Source organism: Erythranthe guttata, chromosome 8, assembly GCF_056151865.1.
Source record: "Erythranthe guttata isolate IM_541 chromosome 8, IM_541, whole genome shotgun sequence".
Lineage (NCBI taxonomy): Eukaryota > Viridiplantae > Streptophyta > Magnoliopsida > Lamiales > Phrymaceae > Erythranthe > Erythranthe guttata.
In genome coordinates, this window is record NC_142540.1 from 866,519 (window position 1) to 889,972 (window position 23,454).

General features: G+C 37.3%; 6 protein-coding genes across 7 annotated transcripts; 3 read left to right on the top strand and 3 right to left on the bottom strand.

Moving 5' to 3' along the window:
- Positions 1 to 806: 806 nt before the first annotated feature.
- LOC105968885 (protein transport protein SEC13 homolog B) lies at positions 807 to 2,880 on the top strand. Its single transcript, XM_012993578.2, has 2 exons — positions 807 to 1,005; positions 1,682 to 2,880. The coding sequence occupies exon 2, from the start codon at positions 1,732 to 1,734 to the stop codon at positions 2,638 to 2,640; it is 909 nt and encodes a 302-aa protein (XP_012849032.2). The 5' UTR covers positions 807 to 1,005; positions 1,682 to 1,731; the 3' UTR covers positions 2,641 to 2,880.
- A 561-nt stretch (positions 2,881 to 3,441) lies between these two features.
- On the top strand, positions 3,442 to 6,310 carry DEL2 (DP-E2F-like 2). Its single transcript, XM_012995488.2, has 11 exons — positions 3,442 to 3,683; positions 3,777 to 3,844; positions 4,272 to 4,324; positions 4,400 to 4,477; positions 4,578 to 4,619; positions 4,729 to 4,810; positions 4,977 to 5,044; positions 5,128 to 5,200; positions 5,318 to 5,379; positions 5,570 to 5,963; positions 6,051 to 6,310. Exons 1-11 carry the CDS (start codon positions 3,601 to 3,603, stop codon positions 6,140 to 6,142), a joined length of 1,095 nt encoding a protein of 364 aa, XP_012850942.2. The 5' UTR covers positions 3,442 to 3,600; the 3' UTR covers positions 6,143 to 6,310.
- A 182-nt stretch (positions 6,311 to 6,492) lies between these two features.
- Positions 6,493 to 7,739, bottom strand: LOC105970640 (uncharacterized). Its single transcript, XM_012995476.2, has 3 exons — positions 7,568 to 7,739; positions 7,348 to 7,436; positions 6,493 to 6,810 (listed from the first exon to the last, which is right to left on the bottom strand). The coding sequence occupies exons 1-3, from the start codon at positions 7,607 to 7,609 to the stop codon at positions 6,660 to 6,662; spliced, it is 282 nt and encodes a 93-aa protein (XP_012850930.1). The 5' UTR covers positions 7,610 to 7,739; the 3' UTR covers positions 6,493 to 6,659.
- Positions 7,740 to 9,057: 1,318 nt separating this feature from the next.
- Positions 9,058 to 11,685, top strand: LOC105968875 (seed maturation-like protein). The gene is made up of 5 exons (XM_012993564.2): positions 9,058 to 9,723; positions 9,924 to 10,203; positions 11,005 to 11,103; positions 11,194 to 11,408; positions 11,521 to 11,685. Exons 1-5 carry the CDS (start codon positions 9,281 to 9,283, stop codon positions 11,594 to 11,596), a joined length of 1,113 nt encoding a protein of 370 aa, XP_012849018.2. The 5' UTR covers positions 9,058 to 9,280; the 3' UTR covers positions 11,597 to 11,685.
- Positions 11,686 to 12,375: 690 nt separating this feature from the next.
- Positions 12,376 to 13,820, bottom strand: LOC105970632 (putative galacturonosyltransferase-like 10). The gene has a single exon (XM_012995469.2). It carries the CDS (start codon positions 13,617 to 13,619, stop codon positions 12,600 to 12,602), a length of 1,020 nt encoding a protein of 339 aa, XP_012850923.2. The 5' UTR covers positions 13,620 to 13,820; the 3' UTR covers positions 12,376 to 12,599.
- Positions 13,821 to 14,470: 650 nt separating this feature from the next.
- LOC105966339 (paired amphipathic helix protein Sin3-like 2) lies at positions 14,471 to 23,361 on the bottom strand. 2 transcript variants are annotated; one of them, XM_088821486.1, is made up of 24 exons: positions 23,050 to 23,361; positions 22,811 to 22,888; positions 21,289 to 21,615; positions 21,008 to 21,191; positions 20,795 to 20,893; positions 20,536 to 20,709; positions 20,158 to 20,443; positions 19,821 to 19,957; positions 19,464 to 19,539; positions 19,356 to 19,385; positions 18,979 to 19,166; positions 18,732 to 18,886; positions 18,469 to 18,596; positions 18,122 to 18,376; positions 17,436 to 17,948; positions 17,207 to 17,286; positions 16,596 to 17,114; positions 16,414 to 16,508; positions 16,176 to 16,314; positions 15,934 to 16,086; positions 15,670 to 15,833; positions 15,462 to 15,573; positions 15,180 to 15,335; positions 14,471 to 15,052 (listed from the first exon to the last, which is right to left on the bottom strand). In XM_088821486.1, the coding sequence occupies exons 2-23, from the start codon at positions 22,882 to 22,884 to the stop codon at positions 15,198 to 15,200; spliced, it is 4,026 nt and encodes a 1,341-aa protein (XP_088677612.1). In that variant the 5' UTR covers positions 22,885 to 22,888; positions 23,050 to 23,361; the 3' UTR covers positions 14,471 to 15,052; positions 15,180 to 15,197. The 2 variants fall into 2 exon arrangements, with proteins under 2 accessions (XP_088677612.1, XP_088677611.1); XM_088821485.1 differs by having other exon boundaries at positions 18,979 to 19,169; positions 23,050 to 23,350.
- Between the last annotated feature and the right edge of the window lie 93 nt (positions 23,362 to 23,454).

Sequence of the window (23,454 nt, forward strand, 5' to 3'; positions counted from 1 at the left end):
ATGGTAAAAAAAATATTAGATTAGGATGTATTATTTAAAAGGTAAATTTCAGTTTACCCGCTGTACTTTGACTGTATATCACTTTACCAGCTTGTACTCTCAATTGCATTGATTATTGGTTCGATATTATTTTACTCCCTTCTACTCTTAATTCATCGATTTGCCCCCTTGTACTTTGGCTAGACATCATTTTACCCCCCTTCTACTTTCAATTGCAACGATTTACCCCCTTGAAAAATTGTCTCAATGTGGCCCTCGCCTTTAGTTTTCAGACCATTGACCGTAACACCGTTTGATTTAAGTATGAAAATTACTAAAATATCACCCCTCCAGGTTAAATAATTATTAAAAAAAAAAAAAAACTTAAAAATAAAAAACAACAAAAAATAAAATAATAAAAAAATTAAGACAGCGAGAAAACACAGTCCACGACGTCAGTCATAAACTTTTTTTTATTAATAATTATTTAAACAGGGAGGGGTGGAATTTTTGTAATTTCTAAACTTAGATCAAACGGTGTTAAGGTCAAAGGTTCGAAAACTAACGGCGAGGGCCACATTGAGATATGTTTTCAAGTACATGGGGGCAAATCGATGCAATTGACAGTAGAAGGGGTTAAAAGTGATATTGAGCTAAAGTACAAGGGGGCAAATCGATGAATTGAGAGTAGAATGGGGTAAAGTGATATCGAACCAAAGTACAAGGGGGCAAATCAATGTAATTGGGATTACAATGGGGTAAAGTGATATCCAGCCAAAGTACAAGGGGTAAAGTGGAATTTACCCTATTTAAAAAATAAATAAATTGTATTATTTCCATTGTAACCAAACACAAAATCGGAATAGGGATACGGCTATCCAAGTAACCAAACACATCCTCATTAAATACGCAAAAGCATTATTACTGCTTGTATCTACAACTGCAGTTCCCTCCAGCAAATTCCATCGGCGTTTTCTCCTTTCTTCTCAAGCTCCCAATCCGATCTGAATCAATTGTTTCTCTCTGGTAAAACTCTTGTTTTTCAATTTGCGGTATTATCTTTTTTTCCTTTTTCGTAATTTTGTTTGATTTCACGTTTATTTTATTTTTTTTTATTTTTTCCGTTTCTAAAATTTTGAGATCTGGGATTGAAGGAAGTATTAGATCCGTTTCATTAATGTCTATGCGTGGTTTTTTCTCCCTTAATTCAAATCGTGCTGATGTAAATTCGTTTTTTTCTCGATCGGGATTTACATAATCTAATTAAATTGTCGAGGTATGCAGTGTTCATATTATTTTTTACAGATTAAAATAATTGATCTCGAGTGACGTGATAATCTTTTCGAACCTATTAATGTATACAATGAAGATTCCGGCTTTAGACGTTTTTTTTTTAGGATTGTGTGGAGTGAGATTAGGTTTCTGGGATGCTAATTTTGCCCCCAAATAATCAATACAAAGATCTAATTTGGCTTAAACAAAAAGTTTGTTTGTAAATTTTGGATCCTGCTTTGTGTTATTTCGAGTAATGCCCTTTCCTACTGGGAACAATCGTGTCTTTCAAGCCCTGTACAATGCTTAATTGTTTTATGTAGCATATCTTTTTTGTGGGTTAAATTGTGTTGCTGGATGGTGTTTATGTGAAATTTGGAATAACTTGGAGATTCCGTAGGATTGATGTGCGTTTGGATTAATGTTACAGGAGCTGAAAAATTCGAATACATAAAGAAACTGTAACCTACCACAAAAAAGATGCCTGCACAGAAGATAGAAACAGGCCACAGCAATGTCGTTCACGATGTAGCCATGGATTACTATGGAAAACGAGTGGCCACAGCTTCATCCGATGCCACCATTAAAATAATCGGAGTGGGGAACAACTCCACTTCTCAGCATCTCGCCACCTTGACCGGTCACCAAGGTCCAGTCTGGCAGGTGGCGTGGGCCCACCCCAAATTCGGTTCCATTCTCGCCTCGTGCTCGTACGATGGCAAAGTCATTATCTGGAAGGAAGGCAATCAGAAAGAATGGTCACAATTCCACGTTTTCAACGACCACAAATCTTCGGTCAACTCCATTGCTTGGGCGCCTCACGAGCTTGGATTCTGCTTGGCCTGTGGTTCGTCCGATGGGAATATCTCAGTCTACACCTCTCGATCGGACGGTGGCTGGGAGACCACCAAGATAGACCAAGCCCACCCTGTGGGGGTGACCTCGGTATCGTGGGCCCCGTCTATGGCTCCCGGTGCGTTAGTCGGGTCTGGAGCGTTCGAGCCCGTTCAGAAGCTGGCTTCTGGTGGCTGCGATAACACCGTTAAGGTGTGGAAGCTGTACAACGGTAGCTGGAAAATGGACTGCTTCCCTGCTCTTCAAATGCATTCTGATTGGGTGAGAGATGTTGCGTGGGCCCCGAATCTTGGACTTCCAAAGTCAACTATTGCCAGTGCTTCTCAGGATGGTACCGTGGTTGTGTGGACCGCAGTTAAGGAAGGTGACCAATGGGAGGGCAAGGTTTTGAAGGATTTCAAGAATCCTGTTTGGAGGGTTTCTTGGTCACTGACTGGGAATTTACTTGCTGTTGCTTCTGGTGACAATAGCGTCACTCTGTGGAAAGAATCGGTCGATGGGGAGTGGCAAGAGGTTACTGCGGTCGATCAATAGAGTTCGGGTTCTTGTTTTTTAGCTGTTGAATGAAAAACAGGGGAGGGGATTTATTTTATTTGTCTATTTATATACACATGTTTGGGCATTGTTTTAAGACCGTTTTTCTTTTCTTTTCTTTTTTGTTTTAGTTTTTCGTGTACTCTAGATTCATTGTAGTTGAATCCTTTTGTCTCTGTATTTGGATATGATTGTGGGCTTAAAAACTTAGGAGAAAGAAATTTCTGGTTTTCTTCTGCAGTGACGGTATGATTTTATTTTTTTCGTTTTTCCTTCTCCCTTCTATATGTTCTTGCCTTTATTACTGTGCATTCTAGAGCATATAATCAAGCCAAGTTACGTGATACTCGATTTGAGATTGCTCGTTAAACGCTTATTTAAGCTCAGTTGTCACCGTTAAGAACCAAGTTTTGACACATATTTTCGCTCAGTAAGCTATGAAATTCGGCTCGAACTAAAGCTCGGTTGGAAAAATGTCGACTTGATCGTAGAAACTTCTACGCAGGGAAACCCTTCTTGGTGTTACAGGAACGACGTCGACCAAGATCCTAGTGGAAGTTAAGGACTAACGTGCGCAAAACTAGGTTGACATCATCACACCAGCGAACATAGCTCGATCACCTATACAAAATATCAAGTATTTAAATAAAATTAACATACATTCTAAACTTATATATCTAATGAACTTTATCATAGTAAATAATAAATTGGAATAACAAAAATAAATCATTTTTAAAAGTAAAGTGTAAAGAAGAAATAAATTAACTAAGTGATAACACGGATTACGGACATTGTGCACTTGGCGCTTCAATCTGAATTCAAATTCCCGCGACTCATCCAAGCACACAATACACACTTCTCTCCGTATCTGTAAACCCTTAATCCCAAAATTCAAAATCCCTAATCCACTTTATGATTTTTCTCCTTTCACCAATCATCTCGTTTCGGTAAAATATCTGTATGCAAGCTTCTCCCATTCATTTGTTGGAAATGGCGTCTCCTTATTGTCGTAAGGAGAAATCTCTCGGCCGCTTATGCACCAAGTAATTTCACCTTTCGATTCTGCTACGACGAACGCACGCACAAATTTTGTTTGAGGGAATTTTCCGATTTAATTGATTTTTGGGTTTGTGCAGTTTCTTCAAGTTGTATAATCGTGAAGGTGTGGACACCATCGGATTGGACGCTGCTGCTCTTCAGTTGGGTAATGGTCCTTTTGCTCTCAATTTTGATTTTCCATGTTTGCATTTGATGGTGTTGAGTCAATCTTCATTGAGGAGTTGCAAAATTAGCATCATACATCTTCATATTTTTAGTTATGCAGAAAAAAAAAAAAAAAAAAACAAAGGAGAGCTTTGAATCAGTATAAATTCTTATGGGAGTTTCAATGTATAAATAAATCTGGAATTTATTGATGTAAGTAAAACGTTATTCGGACCTCGGGATTTTGATGATGAAAACATGGAGGAAGACAGTTTGTTATATTTTAATGTAGACTCTGTGAAAAATGAATTACTTTCCAGTATGAAATTGTGAGAGGCGTTTATATATTCAACGTGCTACGTTGATTTCAATTAACACAATACATATTATTGTATGATCTTATTTCGTTGCTTTAAACTTGTGTTCAGGTGTAGAACGACGAAGAATATATGACATTGTGAATATTTTGGAGGGCATTGGGGTAACTTTCTAAAAATTTTGTCTAATGTGTTTCATAATTAATAAAAACTCTAATGAGTGGGAAAAAAAATTCCAGGTTCTGCAGAAGAAAGCTAAGAATCAGTATACTTGGAAGGGTTTTGGTGCAATTCCCGAGGCCTTGAAAGTCCTCAAGGTGGCTATTTTCTACTGGCTATGTGTTACAGATAAAATCGAGAATCGTCTCTAAATCTTAATGAATCACTGACTTTGTCCTATCTTCGTCTCTTTTTTAGGAACAAGGACTAAAAGAGGAGTTTGGTACCTATGTTGCTAATGTAATTTTTGTTACTTTTGTGTTATTATTAATTAAAATCTTGATCTAGCAAGACCGTAATTCATTATGCTGCTCGTATCATCTAACTATGTACGATTTCTCTTCCAAAGGTCTCAAATCAGAAGAAGTATGCCCTACCTTCCGACTCAAAAACTGAGTGGCAAGACGAATGTTCGGAATTAGATAAAAGTGGTGAGTATCTCCCACTGTCAGCTGGCATTTCACTTAGAAACTATACATGTTTCGTGTTCGAGCCACTTTTGTATTAGTACTGCTAAAGAAAGTCAGATTGTGGATTTTTATATTCTATACTGCCCATCAATTTTTCTTTTGTGTATTTGTTCATGTGATTTTATAGAACACAAGAGGCAAAAGTCATTGGGACTTCTGACGCAAAATTTTGTCAAGCTTTTCCTTTGTTCTGATGTAAGTATTGCTTATATTTGGGTTCTGAAAAAGTGAATTCAATGCTTCAATTTGATCCATCTCCACCTTTTTAATCTCTTAAGACGGAATTAATCTCACTCGACGGGGCTGCGTTGGCTTTGCTATGGGATGGCCATGATGAAAAAGCTTTGAGAAGTAACGATGAGTCGATAACCTTCATATTTATTGTATTCGATTTCATTATGGTGAATATGAAAAAAAAAATGTACATGTAACTCTTTCTAACTTTTCTTGTTTTGTATACTTCTGCAGCGAAGTCCAGACGCTTGTATGATATTGCAAATGTGTTTTCGTCTATGAAACTTATTGAAAAGGTTAGTTTGTTTCGAATTCCTTCTAGGAGATAGGTTATTTTCATAATTAGGACGATCTTCTACTGTTGCGTGTAATTGGGCTTCCTTATTCAAGTATGATCTGTGACTGTCGTCACGTGGCTCAATTCGATGAATGATTGTTAAATACTCTATCGGCTAATGTTTTTCAAATAACATTGGTACTTTACAGGTTTGCTCTGAGATTGGAAAATCGGCATATAGGTGGATAGGCATGGAAAGTTGTGGAGATGGGCTATCTATTGCACCGGATGCGAAAAATCCCAAGAGGAGAGCATTTGGGACCGAGATAACTAATACGTTGGTGAAAAGATGCAATACTTCCTCAACTGATTGGAAACTAATCGAGAAAGTAAATATGGGAATACGTTCGAAAGATAACTCAAAAGCTGTACAAGAGGAGGTATTAACCGAGCAGCATCAGAATTATGGCACAAAGGAGTTTGTATTCGGCCCCTTCACACCAAATGTAACCGAGTCAGAGGCTCGTGAAAACAAGAATGGCGGGCAGAATGAGGACTGGCAGAATCTATTCCGTGATTATCAACCACGGTATTGCAATCAAGGTACTCATTAAGTTTTTCCTTAGCTCAATCTTCCGAGTATGGCAAGCTTTAGATTATTGATTATTATTTTTAACGACATTGTTACAGCCGTCAATGGCCTTTTTCATCATTATTCTGAAGCATGGAACTCATGGTATGTTGAGGCCAAGGATAAGCAGCAGATTGAACCTGGACCCTGATGTACATTCGACTTTAATTTTCACGGCACATCGTATCTTGATACCTCGTCAAGGATCAAGAATTCTATCGTCGTTTTTTTCGTTGTATGAAATCTGGCCATTTAGAATATCTGGATTTAATCAATGGCTACTGTGATTTTTACTTTTGCATTCAAAAACATGTTTTTTTGTTACTTTTCTCTCGATTCGTAATTCTGCGGCGCCACAGTTCATTTACCTTCAGTTTCTTGCTCACTGTTAATTCGGTCAATAGCGTCGTGTAAATGTAATAATGCGTACAAAACAAAAACAATTGCAAAAGAAATACTTCAGCCAGAGATGAAAAAATCTTTTAGAACATGCATAAAAGATAATAAAAAATCAATGAATTTTTATTGAAGAAAGACTGATACTCCAATATAGTTTTATTAAATTTATTTGCCTAGTCAATTTCTGAATATTTTGTGCTCAATCAAAGACAAAATGCGCAGTCTCCATCGTAAATACTGTTCCAAACAATCAACAGACGATAAACAAATCAATATTTGGGGTCGGTGAAGAAGCTGTTTATGGAAGGCATGATTTCTGGAGACTTGTTACGAACGAATTTCCGAAGAGCATGTTCTGCGTACTTCTCCCCTTCAGCAAAGTTATCCAACACGCCTGCCGCTCTGTTTTCCTTAGTTACCCTACATATATCGCAAATAAAAAAAATCAAGATTTACGTTCAAAATTCATACAAAAACGATAAAATTGAAGCAAAATCGATACGATGAATGAAGTATATGAACAACCCCACAATTATTGCATTTTTGCTATGTAAACCAGGTTGATAAAATATTTAATGGTGCAGAAACAAATAGCAAAAAAAAATTACAAGCCTATCAGTTGCGTGAAATCGGAAAAATCCAAATAATCGAGACGATTACGAAACAACAAATCCACAAACAAGATTAAAAGCCTACATAAAATAGAGAATAATCAATTATCACCCGCATCACCTCCTTCTTACCATTTTATCTCTTTTCCAATTCAAATTTCCAAATACAAAAAAAATTATGCGCAATTTGTGTACAGATCTAATACATACATCCACCATATATATATATATATATATATATATATATATATATATATATATATATATATATATATATATATATATATATATATATATATATAGAACTTCGAGAAAGATAGAATTTTTAGGGCAAAAATAATTAGACCTGACTTCAGGATTAGTGGAAATATTACGGAACAATTGCATTCCACAAATCCCGACGGCCACTCCGACGGCTGCGAACAAAGGGTACACCTAGAAAAATATAACCAGAAAAATCATCAGATCCTTTGGATACACCGATCAACCATACGAAAAAAGGATCGATTATTTATTTATTTTTTATTTTATTAGAGAGAGAAATAGGAGAAGATCTAGGGAATTACCTCGGGCCTGAGCCACCGTTTGAGAGTGGCGGAAGAAGCCATTGTTTGCAGCTTACGCGGAGCGAAATTGGTGAACGAATGAATGAATGAATGTTTTTTTCAGGGAGAAATTTGATTCTGCGTGTTCCTTCAAAACTTGGCTTTATATAAATATTTTATTTTATATTATTTTATATTATATTCCGAGTTGGCTGTTTGACCTGGCCCAGTAACACTTTTTTTTTATTTTTTTTTTATAAATTGTTTCTTTTTTTATTATTATTATTATTTTTTTTTTGCGTTGACTGTCAATGATCGGTTTTATCTATCCTACACCCGGTGAAGGTTACACCGGGTGATTTTTCACCGTTGATCTACACACACCAATGTGGGTGTGTGTGTGTTTGTGTGTATATTAATGGTAAAGATCTACCCGGTGTAGGATCTCAAAAGCCGTCAATGATCATATGAACTTTTCTTTAATGGCCGATTGGGCCTTTTGCATAGGGGCTTTTAGTAGTTTTCAATCCTTAATGGGACCTATTATAAGGTAGAGCCCATCATTTATAAAATATTTTTTTGAAATTCTTTTTTATATAAAATTATAATTTTGGTAGATTTTTTTAAGTTGCAGTATAAATAGGGACATGATAAATGTCTTTTTAGTTTTAGTAATATCTATTCGATTTTATACGTGATTTTGATCGTTTTTTAGTCTGAATTTGGCAGAACAGAAAACACAAAATTTGTACTTCTTAGAATGAGTTTTTCTTATCCAACTTGAATTATCAATATTGAATGTTGGGTGAGAAAGATATGCATGAATCAACGAATATTGTCCACAATTTTAATAACTCATTTCACGCATAACTTCGCCACCTGATATTCAATCTAGCTGGCTCAAATTGAATTAGAGAGTTAACTCAAATAATTACAGTTTTCATGTTTTGAATTTTGTCACAATCAGACCAAAAAAGAATCACAAAATCATGATCAAATTCAAAACTACATTCGTGAAATTTAAATGACATTTTAACAGTTCATACATAAATAACATACTACAATTCACTATTGAATTTAAAACTAATTCCCCATACAATATTTCTATTTGAGTCGAAGTTCATAGCACATCGTTATTAAAAGAAATGGTTATTTTCTAGAATTAATTCCTAACTCTTATATTTATTTTTCGTTTTTTGTTGATGATTTTAGTGAGAGAGAATTGAACATTGACAGTTGGGCTTTGCCTAAAACCACGTGGCACGATTTTAATGGTGTAAATAAATTAATGTCAATGTCAATGCGAATTGCTAATTTATAATTATGTGGATCTACATAAAAGCTGAGACCAGGATCCAACAGGCCCACAATTTCGGGTCTACCAAACCCGAACTCTAATCAAATAGGGCCCATTTTCACACTATGCATTCATTTTTACTAACGGCAAATATTTATTCCGAAAATTAAATAAATAATTTATATATTTACACAGTCACAGTCAAGAATCTTTTCACAGAGTGACGTCACTAGCAGCTGCAATGGCGAATCTGTAAATAAACTCGACAAATAAGCCCCATTATTTAAACCAAAACTTCACCACCCAACAAAATCAACAGCAACAAATATTGGTGGGCTGAGGCTCCCGACGCAGATTAGAAGCTAAGAAGAGAATCCCTTCTCTCCCGCCGCAGGGCTGCCGGAATCCCCCAAATTACTCACCACAAAATAAATTCAATGGCCGCCTCAGCAGCGGCGAGGGCAATCCTCATCTCACGCGCCGCCGACTTCTCCCTTAAACCCACCTTCCTCCCCCCTCAGTCCCCTCTCTCCCACCACCACCTCCTCATCCGCCCCTTGCTCCCCGCAGCTCCCAGAAAACGCTCCCCAATCAGCTGCCTCATCTCCGGCGTCGACGGCGGCGGCGTCTCCGACGAATTCGTCTCCACCAGGAAATCCGGTTTCGGGCGCGAATTCTCCGTCATAGCTAATTTGCTGAAGAGGATTGAGCCTCTCGACAATTCCGTCATTTCCAAGGGGGTTTCCGATTCCGCCAAGGATTCAATGAAGCAGACGATTTCTACGATGCTTGGACTTTTGCCCTCCGATCAGTTCACCGTCACCGTTACCGTTTCCAAGCACCCACTCGATCGCCTCATAGTCTCTTCTATCGCCACCGGGTAATTAATTTAACCCTTCCGATCAGTTCACACCGTTACTGCTTCTATCCATAATTTTCATTTTCTTATCTCAGTGTTTGATAAAAAAATATTTGCTCAATATTTAACTGTATAATATATATATCAACATTCAAAAATCGGTTATGTGAGTTAGGTATTGGTTCTCTGTTATGCAGCTGAATTAACTTGTGTCTTTGTAGGTATACGTTGTGGAATGCGGAGTATCGAATATCACTGATGAGGAATTTCGATATTTCGCTACATAGTTCGAAAAGCTCCATTGTTTGCAATAATGATGGCACCTCTGAGGTGAGGTGGGAGGCAAGTGACAGTGGGGGAGGTGAAAAAGATTTTAATGGTGGAGTTGAAGGTTCTGCAGAAGAATCGAAAAACACGAATACTCAAACTTTTGAGGATTTGTCACCAGAAGCATTAAATTATATTCAGCAATTAAAATCGGAGTTGTCCGCAGCTAAACAGGTTAGTGATTTTATTATTATATTCTGAAATTTGCCTTTGTGGGGATGTTTGTGATCAACAGATGGATGTATTTGATTTTTGGCTTTTACGTGTTGAAAAAATTCAATTCACAATTAGTGAGGCTAATAGACGATGATAATTGATCTTGGTTAACGATTACCTTATATTCTGAACTTCATGCTTGAAAGACAAAAGGGTCAAGAAACTATCTAGTTGTGCCTTACGTTTACGTTATCTACTCTAATTGAAAGACTGAAGCGCATGAACATAACCAGTGTCGGAACAAGCTTAAATAATTTATTGACAGATGAGCGTTGACCGATTATAAGAAGTTGATCCGATGAATTAAATTTGCAATAGATAAATTTAGCATGTCCGTATTGAGTCGTCGTCAGTAGAAATAGTCTAAAGGAAACAAAAAAATGATTTGATCGAAATTCAAAGGCAAGAACAGGAGGGCAACTAACTGATTGAAAAATGATGCAAGTAACTGAATCTGTTGCTTGCAGACATGGTAATAAAGGACACGTAACTGTTCTTTCCTATGTTCGATGTCTTGCCCCCTTCGAAAATGGTGATATTTAGTTATACAAATTCCACGCATGCTTACATTTCATTGGCTAGTGTTAATGGATATTCATAGTGGATTAACGTTGATTACTGTTTTCATATTAAGAGTTTACGTGTTTCAGCTCAATAAATTGATTACAAGTTCGTCTTGTATGAACTTTTTATGCAACGGAACTCCTTTTAGTATTTATATTTATTGCTTTTTAAGTTTATTCTTTTCTTTTTCTGTAGGAGCTTCATGCCCAGAAACAGGAAAGTTTGGAAATGGAGCATATCAGAAATAGTAATAACAATCTGCTGGAGTACTTAAGATCCTTGGAATCAGATATGGTAATAATCGAGTACATAGTTTTAGCATTTTTTCTGATATTTTTTTTTTATGTTCGCCATGTAATCATTTTACGAACATTCTATTTTCAGGTAGCCGAGCTATCCAGACCATCATCGCCTGAAGTGGAGGAAATCATCCATGAACTTTCTCAAAACATACTACGAAGATTTTTCAAAGACGAAACCACGTCCGATTATGAGGGTGACTTGGCTGTAAGCAGTATACAGAACTATCAAGAAACGGACAAGGAATATAGTGATACAATTGGCACTTCAAGGGATTATTTGGCCAAGCTGCTTTTCTGGTTAGTGTGGATATGTTTTTTCATTGTAGTCTTTCCTAATTCTTTGTCCATTTCGAGATTGTAATGAAAGTGGATTTATTTATTTATTTATTTATTTATTTATTTATTGCAGGTGCATGCTAATGGGGCATCATCTAAGAGGGTTGGAGAACAGATTGCATCTGAGTTGTGCGGTTGGTTTGTTATAAGTATAAAAAGGGTGATGTATATTTCTTCTTTTTTTATCTTTGTATACATTCTTATTTTCCAATTTATAGAAACGTATCTATTCACGTAATCCAAAGATATGCATTCATTACATTAATTGTCATATGTCTGAACACCCAAAGCCGATCATCTTTGCCTAACAAATTAGCTGGAATATGGAATTCGTATGGTCCAGATGATTTCTGTTTGAATTAGTCCGTTTACGGAACTTGCCGAATTTCACAAAACAATTATTGGTTTCGTCTGTCAAGATAGCTTCCCACCAAGGTTGTAGGCAGAGCCTAATTCAGACACGTATTAGGGAGTTGGTCCATATTGAATTCTTGTCTGGAATTTAGTGTGTCTTCCAATTCGAATAAATGAGAACCATGCCCACTTTTAGCTAACAGGTACCTAGATTAGGTTACTTGGTTTTGGCCTAAAACTTACATGCTTCATTAGATTTCTACTAATCTCAGTTCTGGTAATATTGTTACACAGAGAAACAGTAAATTGTTCTAAAATATATTCATTAGGCATCAACCCATTCTTGATCTTGATTTTCGTTCTTTTGATGAAGTAACTAATGGTCGCATTGCCCGTAGTTGTAGTTTGATGAAGTGACGGTAGATGATGAAATAAGTCGAACTTGAAGAAGGTACTACAGGTATTCTTCTGAATTCGGCATTGAATAATGTTGGTGTTGTATTAACGGTAACCGTAAATTCCATAAAATAACTGCTGAGGGTAAATGAAGTTGCAGCTTGAATATATGCATATCTAACTCGAAAATTTCAGATTTAAATTCAATTGAATTCCAAAAAGAATGCCTCGTACAGGGGATTTCGAGAAATGAAAATCCCCCGTGCTACGAGTAGCTGATGTTGGTAACATTACGTACAATCTCATTTCTCGACCCTATATCTCTCCCTATTTTCATTTACAAAAGAATATTTTTTTCTAAAAAAAATAAATGATGTAGCAGAAAAAAATCGAACCCCAGGTTCACATATTCGTTCTTCGTAAATCGTAAGGCGCCCATAAAAGATCGACAGGGCAAGGGCTGCCCCGGTCGAGCCTGACCCACGGTTTCCCCTTCCCACTCCAATGGAGCAAACTGACCCGACCCGGATGCAAGCTCCGGCAACTATTAACCAAATTATCACCACCAAGCCCGTGTTGATTCCACCTATGATCAATCCCTTCGATATCTCCACCGAAAACCAGCATAAATGGCGGCAAAGAACCCAACTCGTATATCCTCCTCTGCTTTTGAATCTCCATCCACCCTTCGATTCTCTTCGTATAATCTCCTTTCCTCCATCTCTCCAAATCGATCACCATCACACCCGTATTAAAATAACAAGGCCTCTTCCCTGCAAACACGCTCGAAAGAACCGGGTCGGCCCAGAATCCGTTATTGAAGTACGTCGTGAAATTCGCATTGCAGTATTCCGGAGCTCCGATCACTCTAGAACCCGTTAAAGCAGTCGACCACAAGTTTCGGATATCGTCAACTACTATAGTATCGGAGTCGATATAAACGACGCGGGCGACGGACAAATCAAGAATCTCGGAAAGGTATATTCTTGCGTAGTTCAACGGCTCTTCTAAAGCCGGGCGAATAGAGTGGGATATCAGCTGCTTGATCTTCTCCTCATTTGCGAAGGGGTGAATCTCGAAAGAAAGATTCGGGAACACGGATTCGACAACGTTGTTGAGATCGAAGGCGGCGGAAGTGGCTGTGATGAAATGGAAGTGGATGCTTTGTGGGCAAGATGCGTGCTTTAAGATAGAATGGACGGATGCGATTGATCCACGTAGGTATTTGGAATCGAGGGTCATTGCTATGTGTATTATTAGCGACGGATTCTGGCATTGGTTGCCATTGTTGTAGATTGGAGCTTCTGTGTATTCTGTGTTGGTAGAATCTTGTGGGAATATTCGGATGGAGTGAGTGGCGGAGAGAAGAAGAGCGAGTGTTAAAGCCCAGATGAATGATTGTCTGATCCGATGATGAATCATCGTACTGTGTTTTCAAATCTTGAATCTTGTCGCTAGGGTTCTTTAGAGAGAGAGAGAGAGAGAGAGAGAGGAGAGAGAGAGTGGCAAGAATAAGAAGACCTTCGATTGATTTTGTTGATATATAAATCGTACAGTACGAGTGAAGATGGTGTGTGAAACTGTGTGTAGAAACGCGTTGGGTTCTGTTGGGTGAGTTGAATTAGTATTAGAATACACGAGGAGGAGGTTGAAATTAATATTTTATTATTTTTTATTGGATATATTTATTAATTTTTAATTGAGAATGGTGGGTTCGAGGAACCTGAGTAAATGTTTGGTTCTTGGTATACAATTCTATTCAAAATAGGAGTAATATCAAATATGGTGAGAACGGCGTGTTGAATTCTATTTTCTGTGATGCTTCTTGGCCCTGAATTCATGAATAGTATTTATATAGCTGCCAGAACATTCTTCTAGAAAATTCAAATAACATTTTAGGGTAAATTACGATTACTCCTCAAGATAAGATTAAATTACAAAAAAAACCCTCATATTTAGGTAATTACAACCACCCTGAATTTTTAGCTTTCTTACACGTTCATCATCGTTGTGGTGTCAAATTTAGTGAAATCTTCTAAATTATGTGTCTTTTGGCTTGTAATATCTAATTGTGGTGCATCAGAAACTGCATTTTTGCACAAAACAAGTACAAACTAAAGAACATTCCACAAACTCTAGAAGATTATATTTGAATTTGACACCATAAGGGGTGGACATAATTACTCAAACATGAATGATTCTTTCGTAATTTGACCTCTTTTCGTAATTTGACCTTACCTCAGGAGGGTAACTGTAATTTACCCTAAGTGTAATTTACCCTTAAAAAACAATTCATTCATTTCAAAACAAGGAAAAACAAAATAAATAAATTTATACACACTAAAAAAACGACAGATGATGAGTATAAAAAAATATCATAATATGTTTTTTTTAAGAAAAAAAAAAAGAATCCATATATAATATAACCATTTCGAAGTTCTGACATGAGCAAGAACTGGAAAATGGACTCTATACATATATATATATATAAAATAAAATTAAAAAAGTTGGAAGTCAAATACTGCTATACTATTTCTCCCTACCCAGTGTCTGTGTATCTCTTACAGTATATGAAGCTGAAAACCACAGCCATAATCTCACAATAAAAGTCTATTACAGGAAGAAACAGGTAAGTAAATAAAACAACACATTAATCTCTACACTTAATAGCTTAGGGTGGGGGGGCCCAAACCTTACATATGTACAGAGATAATGGTGCTTGTGCGCCACTCGGTCCCAAGTCAGTCACTCACCTCCGTCACGATTATTTTTTTTGGTTCAGACAACAAAATAAATAAAATTGCACGAGCAATACTCTCTAATCGTACATAATTGTACAAGTACATCACTGAAATCTGCCACCAAAAAAAAAAACAAGGAAATTTAGGTCGACTCCTCGGTTTGATTTTATAAAATGCCAATTTCAAGAAAAGCGAAGGGGGTGGGGGGTGGGGGGTGGGGGGCGTGATGATTAATACGCACCTCAAATGGAGATATCTGTTAAGCCATAGAGGCGTCCAAAAACTGGTGAAACCTTTGTACCCTTGCCTTGTATTTGGCAGATGATCTATCTGTTGATACATTCCTTCTCCTTCCCAATCGAATAAAGCTGTCCTCTGTGTCCAGCACATACGATATCTGAAAATACCCACATTTGTTATCAGAAATCAGATCCCACTAGGTGGTTGTGGTGGTGGTGGTGGTGGTGGTGGTGGTGGTGGTGAATGTGGTGGTAGTGGTGGTGGATGTGGTGGAGAGTTATACCTTTGATGTGGTTGCTGACATTTTACATTCCAACCCGTTCATGATCTGAACATTCTCAGTTGCCATATACAGAGCAGTAGATTCATCCATGTTGGCATACTTGCGCATATTCCTGCACGTATTTATGTTTTACTCGAATCATATTAATGTATTAAACATCAGGTTTAAAACACTTATTAAAAGGAGTGGGAATTATTAAAGAAAATACCTCTTAAGCATAACCGCAGAAGACTCCTTTTTTCCATGATTAACCGAAAGATAATCATTGTGAAGATATGCTGCGAAATTTGGATCTACAGAGACTGCAACAACTTCAGCCTTCTCATTTGCGTCGTCCATTAATTGGAACGATAAGCGGGTGGGAGATGATGTCTACAACAAAAGCATGTACAATTTTAGCATCCAGTCAATTTATCGAACAACACAAATCTATGTGCAAATAGAAAAAAATTGATTTGAATGGAAAACATACACATTCAAGCCGGTATATATTCTCGTCATGCAAAAGAACATGGACATTTTCGTAATAAACCGAGTCGATAAACTTCTCCGGCTTCCTAGATTTTTCGTATTCGTACAACTGAACCAGCTTACAGTCCACCTCTTCACTTGACACGGTTTGGAGCTGCAAAAGAAACAGAAAAAAAATGGTGTTAATTGAAATTGAGACAGTTGGAGAAAAGGTAAACAAATATAATCGAGAAGACTGCCTACCTGTTTGACCAACTTATATATCAACTTATCCAAAGTGAACAGCATGTACGATTGGTTTCCAATCAAAGATCGGCAATCGTCTTCAAATTTTGAATTATCAGAAGATCCATCAAGTAAACTAAATAGAGCACTCATGAACCTGCAATAAACACATTCACAAAAAAATAAAATAAAAAAATTTAATATATATTATATAGCTTTCAAGATATTCAAAAATTAAATTACCCCAATAACACACCTGGCATATGGATCGGAACTCGCATCCTTTGTGGTTCTCCATTTTGACTCACTCGCTGAGTTAACTTTAGCAGATAGTACTCTCTCATACAGAGTCTAAAAAAATTTAAGAGAAATTTATAAAGAATAAAAGGATGACAAATCGAAACAACAAAAAGTGGGGGAAAAAGACCACAGTTTTACCTGATGAAGCCTAAAAAGCACGTAAAAGGTGTCGTTCCCATAGAACACTCGTTTACCATTTCGCCCATCACCAATTAGTGGGGAAGCCACATGCTTAGACAGAGGCTTAGAAGTGAGCAAATAACGTTCAGATTGTGGGACCACTGCACCATCTACACCATGACTGGTATTCTCCGCCTCACCTTCACTCTCGGCTTTACCTTCAATGTCTTCTTGCTCTTCCCTTGAACACTCATCGGCTGCAGATTCACTGCCTGAAATATCTTCACCGGCCTCGGAAACATTTTCACTGTCCACGTCATCACCATCTACATTGTTTTCACCACGAGCATCTGCAACAATCTCTTCCATTTGAACTTGCATTGCTTCATTTGAATTTCCAAAATTATCCTCGAAATCACCATTAGGGGAGAGCTCGCCCTCTTCTTTCTCGTTTTTACCAGGATCGATAGAACCGTCATTGAATCCTGAAAGTTTAGGCCCTTCTACTGAGTCTACAGTTGTCCTCATTATTATATCCTGTGAAAACAAATACAGAAGGTAACTTGAGAACAAGAGGGGGAAAAAAGATTCTATAAATCATACCAATAATATGCATAGCGAAGTCATACCTCTGAGGAAGGCATATCTCCTGTTTTAGGTTTGACTTCATTAACCTCCTCGATGAGCCCATTACTCACTCTCGAAGAATCTGCAACACACCCTTGAATTTCATTAATAATTTCCAAAAATATGAGAAGCAAAACATATAAATAATGCAAAAGTAAGAGCAAGTGAATCAAATGCAATTAAACCAATCTTCACAAATAAACCTTGAAGGTTTCTTAAACACATTCGTACCATGATTAAGGCCTGGTCCTGAAACAACACCTATGTCAAGGTTAGTTAATTTTTCGCCAGAAGCCAATGGTAGTCCTTCTTTGGGCAACTTATCAACATTCATAAAATCAGGCGATGTATTAGAATCACCATTGCAGTTAGACTTTGGTTGCTCAGCATCAAGATTTCCTTCACTTTTAATTGTAGCCATTGTTGTGTTTCCGAGTGTTTGGGATTTAGAGGTGCCATCATCGTCAGTAATCTCTGAACTCTGAGGGCGAGAATGAACACCGAGCATCGGCTCAAGAAAAGATGTCCAGAACTTTATAACTTTGTTGAACTGATCTTTTGTTGAGCAGACTTCTTCGCACGAGTACTTGATAATTTTAAAGACATCTTCATGAACTTCATTGTCAGCGTATTCGAATTCGATGTTTGGAGCGATAGAGTATCTACTTCCAGCAGCAATAGTACGAAGTATATCATCCTCATTCTGCTTTTGCTCCTTGATTTCTTTAATTTCTGCCACTAAGTCTGTCCATGGAAAGCATGAAAGAATGAGCCATTAAAAGACAGTAGGACTAGACAAAGACTGTTTCTTACCAAAAAAAAAATCATAACGAACGGGAAATTGAGAAAATCTTGATAACCATAGTCATATGCATACATAGAATTGCAATGATGCTGATTATAAACTATCGACTTACATTTTGTGCTCAAGTTTTTAGAATCCTGTTGCTTAAAATAGAAGCTGCGATGGTCCAGAGACTTGTGATGGTTCTTAGAATATATTTCAGCCCAAACTTTGTTAAAATCTGAACGACACTTAGTCCATTCCTCTTGCTTCTGCTTCAGACGAGTCAGGACAACAGGCAAAGCCATAGATGCATTTTTACGCAAAATGTCCATCACGTCGAGACCATGGTCACCATATAGTCGTTCAGTGCATCTTAAATTGAGAGCTACAAGAACATAAGAGGAAAAATTCCTTTCATCAATAAAAATTCATCTCATGTTCTGAAAACAATTAACCCAGAATTCAATCATTACAAACCTGTGAAATGGTCCTCAATTCGTACCGGACCATCCGAACCAATTGTATTATTATTCATACTGTTTAACAATTCCTCTGCTCGCTTGGCAGTTGAACTGACAGACTCCAGCAACATGTCTAGCTCAAATCTGAATCCCAGACAAACATACAATTAGCAAAGCTCATATGTCTATACACTCAAGGAAACTACAGGACATGCACAATGCAGGTTCAAAATCAAAATATACATATAAATGAATTCTGAAATTGACAATGTTCTATACCTATCATCTTCACATCTGAACAGGCTTTCTTCATACTGGTTTCGTCTCATGTGTTTAAAGGAGTAATCCTCACTGCCAGATGTCACAGACACCCAATGATCGTTTAGAACTTGAGCACCAAGCTCTGACCTCTGGCTAGCTGAAGATATCGGATACTGGAAAGGCAAATTTGTGAGAATAATATTTTTTTTCTTATTCATAAAAAATGTACGTCATGTTTTTAAAAAGTATACAAAAAAAATCTTACATCCTCGGGAAGAAGCCGATAACTGGGAGTGCAACGTTGACAATTGGAAAGGTCAAGCTCTTGAATGGATTTTCCCCAGTACTTCAAATTGTACCTATCCTTCTCTTTCCCTCCTTCAGTTTCACGCTTTGGTTCTTTGTCTTTGTCATCTGTTCTCTGGGCTTTCGATGAAGTCCCTTCACTCGTTTCTGCTATTAATAAAATAAAGTTGTCAGATCAGACATCCAAAAGCTGAGTGCCTGCTCATAATAGTCGTAATATTTTACTGAAAGGTAGTGTGGGTTGGAGTTGGGGTAGGTAATAGCAATTCACAGAAATCGAAAGAAATGAAATTTCTTGTACTTAAAAAGCTAAATAATAGCTGGAAGATGACATACTTTTACCGACGACACCAGCTAGCAATCCATCTGGAAAATAGCAACCGGTTAGAAATGAAACAATTCAATCCAAAAGTATAAATTTACTTGGTGAAAATTGACGTATACCAATTTGCTCGCAACGCTCTAAAAATTCATTGAAACCCTCCATAAGATCTGGATATTTTCCAAGTAAATCAGCAACCTGAACCACATCAGATAACAACCACAAAACAGATGCAATTAACTATCAATTTCATTTATCGTAACAATCTCTCACAGAATAAGGCAAAGGAACATAATTAAAAGAAATATTCTAGGAGATAAACTTAGAGATGATATGGAAATAACAGCATAGCACAAAGGTGAAATTGTTTCTGGAGAAAGAACCAAATTAAACAAATGATTGTAATTTCCATGTTTTGAAACCCAAAAACTCTTCAGAGAAATGATAAACAGTGCTAATAGAAGTTGTAAAGTTCATACCAAACTCTGCAATTCTTTTCTGGTAATGATTTCTGAACTGTAAATGTTAAGGCATTTTAAGAATGCCTGGTACTCAGTCGAACTCCTTAGCCTCTCTTTGACTTTCTCACAAAAATTGAACTCCTGGCTATACACACCTGTCAAGATATAAAAAAAAGAAGTAAATATTAAAACGCACCAACTTAAACAAATATATGCAGATGCAGTCAAGGTAGAAAAAACAGCAGAAAGATAATTATGCAACATAGAGGAAGAAGTATACAAGGAAACATGCTCACAATATACTTGATCCTACTTTCTAGTATGACCATCGACAATCAAGATACTGATAACTCACTTTTCAATGCATCCTTGTCATCCAAATTTGAATTCCCACCAAACTCTTCAACTTTCCGAGCAGACTTCTTTTTGTCAGAATGCCGGAGCATGCTGATGTCACCATTATTCTCGGTGTCGGGATCTCTGTCATCCTGGTCACGGTTTCTCCTATTTTCCCTTTCAATATGTTTCCTCTGATCCCTTTGCAACTTCGTTACCGTTTTATCATCATCCATATCAGGACGCTCCACGCTAATATCTCGTTCTCTATTGGGTTCAATAAGCAGCCTATCCCTGCGTGGTCGCTGCTAACAAAAATTGGAGGAGAAATAAATGTTTAAAATCAAGCAGCAAATCAAAAATAGCTGTATAATAGGAAAAGATATAGAAAACGAACCTTATCTATTTGAGACTGCCTTACTGTGGTCAACGCAGAGCTCCTTTCATCATAACGCTGTAAAGAATGACGACCAATAGAAGCATGAGGAGCTGGAGCAATAGCTGAAGTATCTGGTAGAAATCGAGTGAACTCGTCAAGAAGATCTGGATGGTCATCAAACAGGGCTGCAACCTGCAAAAAAGATACAAAGAAACCTCATATTTAAAAATGAAAAACAAAATAATTAATTTGGGATGATAACAGGGGAGATGCATACCTCTTGGTAAACCTCAGTTATACCCTTGTGTTCCTTACGGTACATATTCAAGATGTCCAGGAAAGATTTATAAACATGGTCGTCATTTTGAAAACGAGTCTGCAGGTGAAAAACGCAAAAACAGAAAGAAAAAAAAACAACATTTACTACAAAACTTCCTCGTGATTTAAAGTCGAGAGTCTTTTATTATCGTAAAAGTAATAAAGATTCAACCTTGATTTTATTAACGAAATTGATAGCCTCGTCAAATTCAACTGTCCTTTTTGGTGGAGCCTCCTCTTCATCAGTGAGGGTAATCTCATAACCCTTCGGCAAGAATGTGTTGAAGCCAAGAATTAGATTAGGGTGCCCTTTAAACAAATCCTTTACCCTTCCAATGACACCAGAAGTATCAACTCTGCAAGAAACAAAGTTGATAAAAAATAGTGATATATGGTTCCTTTATTTCTCAAATCAAAATGCATATGTTGTTGATTTAACCAAGAAAGATTTACCTTTGCGCTTTAAAATCTTTCATGACATCAAGGAACCTATCATATTTTTCTCTCTGGTCTTGGAACATGTCCTTAACTTGCTTCAAATAACTCAATGCATCGTTTGTAGTAAGCTTTTGTGTACTAGTAGCAGGAACGATGGCACCACTGTCACTAACTCCGGTACCAACACCATTATTACTACCACTAACACCACCACCTCCTCCAGGTCCGGCTCCAACTCCTGCTCCGGGTCCGGGTCCTGCTCCGGCTCCAGGTCCTGCTCCGGCTCCCGCTCCCCCGCCCCCGCCGCCTCCGCCGACATTAGGAGCTTGTGAGGGCCCAAACCTTAGTCAAATAAGAAAAGAGACATTCAATTTAAGCCCAAAATCACCACCGAACAATTCAAATAACAGCAACAACAGTTCCAAATCACATGCAGAAAGTTTTGATTGTTTTGGTTGCCGACCTTACAATATTAGAAAATATCTTTTTTTCTCAAAATTCGAACATATTCATACTTCAAACCCTTACCTTCTAAGTTTGTTCACACATTTAATATGACGCTACCACCTAAAACCGCAAAATATTGCTCAACATAAATGCCGTAAAAAACGAGGGAAAACAAAAAAAAGAATTGACAAAATTAATTGGATCAGTTGTCTTCCAAACTCTATTTGTCATCCGCCATCCACCTAAGCCCTGAGAGAGAGAGAGAGAGAGAGAGAGATAATGTGTGTATGTGTATGTGTATGTGTGTGTGTGAAAGAGAGAGAGTGTGTTTATGTGTATGTGTATGTGTATGTGTATGTGTATGTGTATGTGTATGTGTATGTGTATGTGTATGTGTATGTGTATGTGTATGTGTATGTGTATGTGTATGTGTATGTGTATGTGTATGTGCATGTGTATGTGTGTGTGTGTGTGTGTGAGAGAGAGAGAGAGAGAGAGAATGTGTGTATGTGTATGTGCGTGTGTGTGTGTGTATGTGTATGTGCGTGTGTGTGTGTGTGTGTGTGTGTGTGTGTGTGTGTGAGAGAGAGAGAGAGAGAGAGAGAGAGAGAGAGAGAGAAAGAGAGAGAATGTGTGTGTGTGTATGTGTATGTGCGTGTGTGTGTGTGTGTATGTGTATGTGCGTGTGTGTGTGTGTGTGTGTGTGAGAGAGAGAGAGAGAGAGAGAGAGAGATAAAACCAAACAAATAAAGCAGTCGGCAAATAAAGATCCAAAATTTCTTCAATTACTATCCCAGAAACCCTAGTCAAAGCAATAACAATCTGATTCACTCCATTTTCGTTCCAATTTCCGCAGCCGCTGCTACGGAGGCAACCTATTCAGACTCTTGATGCATGATGAAATTGAGTCTAAAATCATTCTGATCAAACCAATTTTCAATCAAATCCAGTCACACCACAAAATCACTCTCAATTCACATCAAACACACACCGAAAAAGGCAAAAAAAAAATAAAAATCACAGTTCCACATCACATAAAATCAAACCAATTACAGATGTATAAAAACTCATAAAAAGAAAAACAGCTTACGATTCCCGAGACGAAGAAGTAAATGGCCGCTTAAATTGAGGGTTCATATACACCTCATCCCGCAACCTCTTCATCTCTCTGCAAAAAAAACACCAACTTCAACGTTAACAAGCCATAAAAAAAAAATCAAACCAAAAAAAAAATTCAAATTCACGACTAAAAACATTTCATCTCGATTCTCAAGGGTGACAAAACTAAAATTAAAATTAAACAAAAAAAAAATAAAAAAAAAAACCAACCTGTGAAGTCTCCTCCCTCCAGAAAAGGGAAAAGATAAAACAACAGATCTAATCTAATTCCAACCCAACCAACAAAACGACACTCTCTCCGAACAATTAACACTTCCAGAATTCCGACAAACCTTCAATTCTTCTCTCTTCAATTTTTCCCCCCCGCCCTCTTTGTTACGACGAGAACGAAGTTTGCGACGAGAGAGAGAGGTGAAAAAAAATATATAAGAGAGAGGAGAAGATGTTTAGTGAAGTTTTATGTTTTAGAGAGAGAGAGGAGAGAGAGAGAGAGAACGGAAATATTACTCTTAATGTTTACGTGACACTCCGCTTTTTATATTCATCGAAATTTCGAATACTGTTAGGCTTTTTTTGTGTGCTGCCATTGGGCTTTTGTTCATTTCTTATAACATT

Coding starts and splice junctions, on each gene's coding strand:
- LOC105968885 (XM_012993578.2), top strand. CDS start 1,732: ATGCCTGCACAGAAGATAGAAACAGGCCACAGCAATGTCGTTCACGAT.
- LOC105970640 (XM_012995476.2), bottom strand. CDS start 7,609: ATGGCTTCTTCCGCCACTCTCAAACGGTGGCTCAGGCCCGAG. Junction 7,437..7,567: donor AACGGTGGCTCAGGCCCGAG/GTAATTCCCTAG, acceptor ATATTTTTCTAG/GTGTACCCTTTGTTCGCAGC. Junction 6,811..7,347: donor TCCACTAATCCTGAAGTCAG/GTCTAATTATTT, acceptor CGATATATGTAG/GGTAACTAAGGAAAACAGAG.
- DEL2 (XM_012995488.2), top strand. CDS start 3,601: ATGCAAGCTTCTCCCATTCATTTGTTGGAAATGGCGTCTCCTTATTGT. Junction 3,684..3,776: donor CTCGGCCGCTTATGCACCAA/GTAATTTCACCT, acceptor GGGTTTGTGCAG/TTTCTTCAAGTTGTATAATC. Junction 5,964..6,050: donor ACCACGGTATTGCAATCAAG/GTACTCATTAAG, acceptor ACATTGTTACAG/CCGTCAATGGCCTTTTTCAT.
- LOC105966339 (XM_088821485.1), bottom strand. CDS start 22,884: ATGAAGAGGTTGCGGGATGAGGTGTATATGAACCCTCAATTTAAGCGG. Junction 19,958..20,157: donor TGACAAGGATGCATTGAAAA/GTGAGTTATCAG, acceptor ATATCTTGACAG/GTGTGTATAGCCAGGAGTTC. Junction 17,115..17,206: donor GAGATATGCCTTCCTCAGAG/GTATGACTTCGC, acceptor TTGTTTTCACAG/GATATAATAATGAGGACAAC.
- LOC105970632 (XM_012995469.2), bottom strand. CDS start 13,619: ATGATTCATCATCGGATCAGACAATCATTCATCTGGGCTTTAACACTC.
- LOC105968875 (XM_012993564.2), top strand. CDS start 9,281: ATGGCCGCCTCAGCAGCGGCGAGGGCAATCCTCATCTCACGCGCCGCC. Junction 9,724..9,923: donor GTCTCTTCTATCGCCACCGG/GTAATTAATTTA, acceptor GTGTCTTTGTAG/GTATACGTTGTGGAATGCGG. Junction 10,204..11,004: donor AGTTGTCCGCAGCTAAACAG/GTTAGTGATTTT, acceptor CTTTTTCTGTAG/GAGCTTCATGCCCAGAAACA.